The sequence below is a fragment of the Penaeus monodon genome, chromosome 6 (genome assembly GCF_015228065.2).
Source record: "Penaeus monodon isolate SGIC_2016 chromosome 6, NSTDA_Pmon_1, whole genome shotgun sequence".
Lineage (NCBI taxonomy): Eukaryota > Metazoa > Arthropoda > Malacostraca > Decapoda > Penaeidae > Penaeus > Penaeus monodon.
In genome coordinates, this window is record NC_051391.1 from 1,992,623 (window position 1) to 2,000,122 (window position 7,500).

A 7,500-nucleotide genomic window follows, 5' to 3' on the forward strand; every position below is an offset into this window, starting at 1 on the left:
TCTATCTATTTTCTCCTTTTAAAAAAATAACTTTGTGGCTTCTAAACCCTTCGAAATGTAAACATAAATTAATAATACATTCAAGCCAGACCCCCAGACGTTGAATTAAAACAAGCAAGCCCATGTAAAGCTTGTGCAATATGGTGCAATCGTGTACACTGTTGCCTAGTCTCTGCGTGTTTCGCTATGCTGCCGCCTCCTCGGGAATAAACTAAGTTGTCCTTCTGCAAGTTCTGTTCTGAGAAGACTGAGGATTTTTAAAAATTTCTAGGCCTCTTCTGTGAAACTGCCATCTTCGATCTTTTCAAATCCGAAAACCACGTATATCATTATTTTATTTTTTTCTAATGCACTGTATTCTAGTATAGGTATACGTACATAAATGGTATACGTTAATAAATAAATAAATAAGTAAGTATATATATACACATATATACTTATATATGTATATATATATAATTTGTTTATGTATATATACATATATATATACTTTTATATATATATATATATATATATATATCTTTCTCCAAATCGACGACAGAAAAATTCAGAAAAAAACATATAATTAGCACATGCACATTAATAAGAGGGAAAAAAGACACATGCAAAATTCCCACCACCGAACAGCCAGACAAACCAAACCAACTCCCAACATCATGCAAGATGAGAATATACTTACTCTTCGGCATCATTAGTTCGATATCTGTTTCCACTCCGAGTTTCCAAGAAGACCTCGCCTGTTCTAGATATCAGAACGAAACAAAAAGAAAACAAAACAAAAAAGAAAGTTATATGTGTGCAGTTAGTGAAATGCAAGGTGCTGTATTTAGTTGTTGTTTCTTAAGAGGCGTGGAATGCATCCTTCCGCAGATATTTATTTTAAAGGCTGATAATATATGTGAATAACACACGTAAAAACAAGTACAAAAGATGAATAGGTTTCTATATGTACGGAATATAAAGGAACGATTTAATACGTTGGTAAAACAAATAAGAATTATTACATTTAATCAAACGATACGTTATGCATGGGAGCCGAATAAAAGAATGCATTCCATCGCCAACGAAAGTGTAGGTTATTCATACTCATGTCAAAAATGTGTAAACGATAACAGTAGACACATCTCTGACACTAGCATGACAGTGTGTGTTACGGTGAAGACAGTAGACTCAAAACTCACTTTTAAGTTGCGCTTTCTTATGGTAACATTCATTATATGTAGCAAACCTTGTAACAGAAAAAAAACTGCAAGATGCTTCACTTTTCCTACAGGCTTACTGGCAGACAAGTGAAAATGGAAAATTACATGCAATGGTGCTTATAAAGAAATTTAATGGTAGTGGTACCAATACAAGAAGTTGAATCCTGATATCTCTGATTAGTGTAAGTTATAATTATTCAAGTTAGAATATAGTATTCGTTACAACTGCCTTCATGTCAATCTTCATTAATTAGGTTTAATGTCAGTTAATATAATTAGACCAGTGAAGTTCAAAGAGTAAAATTATAAATAAAAAAGACAGAAAAAAAAATCTTATAAAACAGGATTACCTACAAGGTATATACATATATGGCGTTTGCTGATGATATTTACATGTGGTATATATTTCATCACCAATGGGAGAGTGATCATTTATTGTATGCAAGACTTGTATTAAAGTGTTTCGATATAACTGAGTACAATCTATAATGCAAGTCTTTATCTTACCGAAAATTTAATATATATAAAAACGCACTTTTTTTCTTTCTTTCTCCTCACTTTTTTAACGATCATTCTTCTTTGGATTCAGGATAAATCTGCATCTAGGCCAGAACTTCCTGGGTGAGAACTTGCATGAAAAAAATGAGAAAATTTCGCGCTCTGGATGACGGAATTTTACATACCTAATAAATTTTGGAATCTTACTACATCCGGGATTTAATTTCAATGTTCTAATAATATCCTAAGGAAAAATATTGCGCATGTGATTAAGGAACATTTTAACCGCACATATTTTGCAGTCCCTGAGGATTGTCTGCATATTTACATTTGGATGGACATACTCATGAACAGGTACATATATATAATTATGTATATATATGTACGTATACCCCCCTCCCTTCCCTCCTCTCTCTCTCTCTCTCTCTCTCTCTCTCTCTCTCTCTCTCTCTCTCTCTCTCTCTCTCTCTCTCTCTCTCTCTCTCTCTCTCTCTCTCTCTCTCTCACGTACGTGTGTGTGAACACGTGTGTGTAATACTACAAGAGCATCTTCGTTGGGCTATAAATCAGGACTTATAACGCAGCAGAAGAAAAAAAAATTGCTCCATCCTTTCTAAAATTACGCTGTTGGCCGAGCCCTCCAAGGGGAGCCAGGAAAATAGAGGAAGGACATGTGCAAACAGCCGTCTATTTATTTTGTTCCAGCGCCTCAGTCAGGATCAGCGATGACCTCATAGTGGCTGCTGGCTGTGTGGCTTGGAAAAGCTGAAGTGTTCCTTCCATGATGCAACAAGGACGCGAGAGTTTGAATTAAAAGAACTTTTATTATTATTATTTTTTAATGCCACTCAACATAAGAAATTATTGTGTATCAAATACCAACATCTCTTTACTGATCGATTCGGGGGGAAAAGAAACCGATATTAGTTACGAAACATCAGCACATCAACCGAACAAACATACACACCCATTTTCTCTTTGTTTGGGTCGTGGTTCGTCATGTCGACAATTAAGGGCTTCTTGAAATGTCAGATGATGAACTTTCAGTATATCTATAATATTTCTTAGTATCTGGTATCTAGCACTACTAATAGTCTGTGCATCGTGGATTTTTCTACCATAGTATCAACACACTATTTTACAATTCATGAGAGATTAATGGCATTTCGTTGTCTCTCTCCGTCTTCTCACTACATAATGCCAACATATTATTTTTTATCTAAAATGCTTCGGCGTAATGTGTGTGTGTGTGTGTGTGTGTGTGTGTGTGTGTGTGTGTGTGTGTGTGTGTGTGTGTGTGTGTGTGTGTGTGTGTGTGTGTGTGTGTGTGTGTGTGTGTGTGTGTGTGTGTGTGTGTGTGTGTGTGTGTGTGTGTGTGTGTGTGTGTGTGGTGTGTGTGGTGTGTGGTTGTGTGATGTGTGCGTAGCGTGAGCGTGAGAGTGTATGTGCGTGTGCGTGTGTGTGTGCGTGCGTGCGTGTGCGTGTCCACGAGCGATAATAAACACTACACTAATAAAAACTCTCTTGGCGTATTTCGCATAACTTTTAATCCCTGATCTCTTTATTTTCTAAACGGCAAACGCAAAACTGTCAACTAAATCACGGAGTTAAACAGGCAAGTTTTCTGGACACAAAAAAAAATTACGAAAAAAAAAGTTAGCGTTCCAAATAAAATTACCTCCTCCTCGAATTCTTTGTAACAAAAAAAAAAAAAAAAAAAAAAAAAAAAAAAAATATATATATATATATATATATATATATAATATATATATATATATATATATATATATATATTATAATAAATAAATAAATCTAAGATATAACAGAAATAGAAGTAAATAGAACACGACGTACTTAAACCAAATCCCATTTAAAGGTCACGTGACCTAACCGAACTTGAAATCGGAAGGACGGAAGTTTCAACAAGTCGTAAAAGAAAGAAAAGAAAGAAAAAGAGAGAAATAAGAAAATAAAAAAAGGAAAAGAAAAAAGAGGTTAAAGATATAATGAAAAAAAACGAAAAGAAAACAGGAAAGAATAACAAGAAAAATAGAAAAAAAGGAAGGAAATAAAAAAAAAAAAAAAAGTAAATTTTTGAAAAAAAGAGAAAAATAAGGAAAAAATTAAAGATTAAAATATTGAACAAAATAAAAGAAAAAGAAAAAAAAGGACAAAAGCTTGCGACTCCTCCTAGAAACATTTCCTGTCTAGAAAACCTGTGACATCTGATCCTCGCCCTAGTTTATGCAACAAGGGCCGCCTGACAACACCTCCTTGGTGCTCTAAATCAACGAGGAGATTTTAGGTGTATTTTTTTTATTATTTATATTTACGTGTTCTTAATGCTTCTTCTGTTAATGTTTTTTCTTCTGATTTTTTTTTTTTTTTTTTTTTTTATGAATATCTGGAATCGAAGATATTTTGGATGTATTTTTATTTTTTATTATTATTATTATTTTTTTATGTTCTTATTACTTAATCTTCTTTTCGAAAATGATTTAAGGAAATTGGGATTATTTCGATTATTTACGTATCCTTCCTCAACTCATCAGATTATTAAAAGGGAAAATAATTTTCTTTTTAAATGCTTTTTGTTTATAATTTAATGTTCTCTTTTTCGAAAATGCTTTAGAAAAATTGGGATTCTTTAGTGTAAAGAGTCTAGGAGCGTTTTATAACTATTGTAAAATTATTTCAAACTCATACCGAGTGCTTAGAATAACCCGTTGGTCAATAGGTCGTTTTTAGAATCACCCTTTCTAAAAATTTCGAAAAGGAACAGAAGCGGGGGGGGGGAGGATATCAGACCACGTTATTGCAATATATCCTAAAATTAACAAGAGATTTCCCCTCCATGTCGAGCTGCGTTAATGCCTCTTAAACATGGCTGAAAAAGAGACACGCCTTTCGAGGAAATATGAGGAACCTATAATGTACTCTTTTTTTTTTTTTTCTTAGATCAGGGTTACGTCGCCGTCACAAAACGTGGTTCATGGAATCGGATATCTGGGTAGCTCACATTTCTCGTTTGGGGGGCGGGGGGGGGGGGGGGGGGGGGGGGGCGAAAATTGTGTTTGTTCGGCGGGTTATTTTTCATTATGTAAGATCTTAGGCCTAATATATTATTTCTTGGTAATTAAGACGATGATAATTTTAGAAATCTGTTACTAAAATCTATCTCCATTAATGAATCTATTAGTAGGAGTATTAGTGTGTTTCTCGTGAATATTTCGAGGCACATAAAATGGTAGCACCTGTCATCCAGTTATCATAAATTGAGTTTGTGGTTATAGGCATAAATATCTGTTCTAATTACGGTAAAGACATCCACGTGTTACTTATTAAGTGAACGTTGATTGCTTATTAATAAAGACATTAGATTCGCCATACTACCGTCTTTAGTTAAATTCAACAGAAATGCAGATATTCATGCTCATTCACTCACACACTCACTCACACTCTCTCTCTCTCTCTCTCTCTCTCTCTCTCTCTCTCTCGTCGTCCTCCCCCCCTCGCTCCCCTCTGTCTCTCTCTCTTTGTCTCTCTCTCTTTGTCTCTCCTCTTGTCTCTCTCTCTTTGTTCTCTCTCTTTGTTCTCTCTCTCTCTCCCTCTTTGTTCTCTCTCTTTGTCTCTCTCTTTGTCTCTCCTCTTTGTCTCCTCTCTTTGTCTCTCTCTCTCTTCTCCTCTTTGTCTCTCTCTCTTTGTCTCTCTCTCTTTGTCTCTCTCTCTTTGTCTCTCTCTCTTTCTTCTCTCTTTCTCTCTCTTTCTCTCTCTCTCCTTGTCTCTCTCTCTCTCTTTCTCTCTCTCTTTTACCTTTCTCTCTCTCTCTCTCTCTCTCTCTCTCCTCTCCTCCTCTCTCTCTCTCTCTCTCTCCTCTCTCTCTCTCTCTTCCTCTCCCTCCCTCTCTCTCTCTCCTCTCTCTCTCTCTCTCTCTCTCTCTCTCTCTCTCTCTCTCTCCCTCCCTCTCTCCCTCCCCCTCCCCCTCTCTCTCTCTCTCACATACTCACACACACACACACACACACACACACACACACACACACACACACACACACACACACACACACACACACACACACACACACACACACACATATATATCTTGTTAATCGCATCAAGTAGCAGAATTCATACATGCACTCTCGGCCATGCACTTCATCCCGCGCATCTTATATAAGATCTAAAATAATTTCAGAGTCACGAAGGAAGCCAGTCATCACTTCGCGAAAAGTAACATATTTAGCCATCACTAAAAATAGACATTTTTGCAATATTGCTTTCCTCTTATTCACGTGTTCCTTAATCACATGGCGGAGAGTAAACCTTTTATTACCAATTTTAGGAAAATAAATGACCTCAATGTCCAACCAGGGTCTTTACCTGCGACATACCTTTAATCCGGAAAATAGTTAAATCAGTTGGGATTCTTCTTCTTCTTCTCCTTCTTCTTCTTTTTCTTCTACTTCTACTTCTACTTCTTCTTCTTCTTCTTCTTACTCTTCTAATTGCGTGTAATTTTATGCGGGGACATGATCGAGCTGTGTTTGCTACTGACCTCTACCTACGCTTGGCTATGTACACACGATCTGATTCTTTCTTTGACGTGTAAAAAGAACAATTAGTAGTATTTTCAGCGGTTTTGCGTTGTCTACTACTACCTAAGGCGTGAATGAAACTACATTCGTAAAACATAAGTCTGATATTATCTATTCTATAAAAAAAAAAAAAAAATTGTGTACGTTCACTATTTAAGCTTTTGTCACACTACTCTAAATCATATGCGGACTATAGCGATACAGGAATAGCCTACCTCTAATGCAGTTGTGAAGTTGCAGGCCAAACATTAAAGTGGATATAGTGAAAGCAAAAACAAAGCAGCATGAAAAACACTCAGTGACCTCAACAAGTACTTTATTTCAGCTGTTGCATGATCATTCTAGAGGCTATTCGGTGGTGCGACTTTGCAGATACAAGGCAAACGAACGCGTGCAATCTCTGGCGTAATGACAACGGAGCATAATAATCCTACTGATCCTGAAATTTCTCCGGCAGCGACAGCGGTGTCCCCCGCCCTATCCTCGTCGACGAGAAGGATACTTACCCCTTGCCAGGAGACGGGCTGATCCTGGACCGGAAGTAGAGCCCTGTGCCCATGGGACATCGCCCGTTGCCGCACTGGGACCTGAGGGTGAAGGGCGAAGGGCGGTGGGGCAGGGTGACATCACGGAGATCTGTGACTTCGTTCTCAATGCTCTCCGCGGATGTCTCGTGGGACGTCTCCAGCTCCTCCTCCGAAGTGGCCGAGGTGTCCATCTTGTTATCGCGAGACGGAAATAGCTAGGTGTAAATAATGCACTGCGGAAGTTCACACGCGGCGCTTCTCAGGCACAGTCATTGTTCAAGACTATTAAGATATTGACGAGACATTGCTTTCAATAAATTCTGACACAAGCTTGCCGTGTCTCTGTAAATGCGTGAGACGCAAAATTAATGACAGGGAAATGCAAATGCACTCTTATTATAACAATAATTCACATTCAATCTAATAACCATGTGCGATATTCCCCACAACTGTTAGTCGGGATAATCTGGACTACAAAAGTCTTTGAAGGTAGGCCTGGAACCTATTGAGCCTAACACCGTATTTTTTTTTAAAGCACAGGCATTTTACTAATCAAGAAAAACTAAAAAAAACAAAAGTAATCACAGTAGCTAGAACATAAATTTAGCGTCACTTCAGGTAGAAAGCCGTTATAATAATAGTTTTCTGCATCCAGGCGGGATTACCTCCTTGGTATCC

The 7,500-nt window shown here is 37.1% G+C and overlaps 1 protein-coding gene across 1 annotated transcript in view; it reads right to left on the reverse strand.

The window, feature by feature from the left end:
- Positions 1-7,500, reverse strand: part of LOC119574140 — a gene marked incomplete in the record, with an annotated part of 83,467 nt that overhangs the window by 73,837 nt on the left and 2,130 nt on the right. Inside the window, 1 exon segment of the mRNA XM_037921226.1 lies at positions 6,802-7,164. Within this exon segment, the coding sequence (XP_037777154.1) occupies positions 6,802-7,013 (212 nt within the window).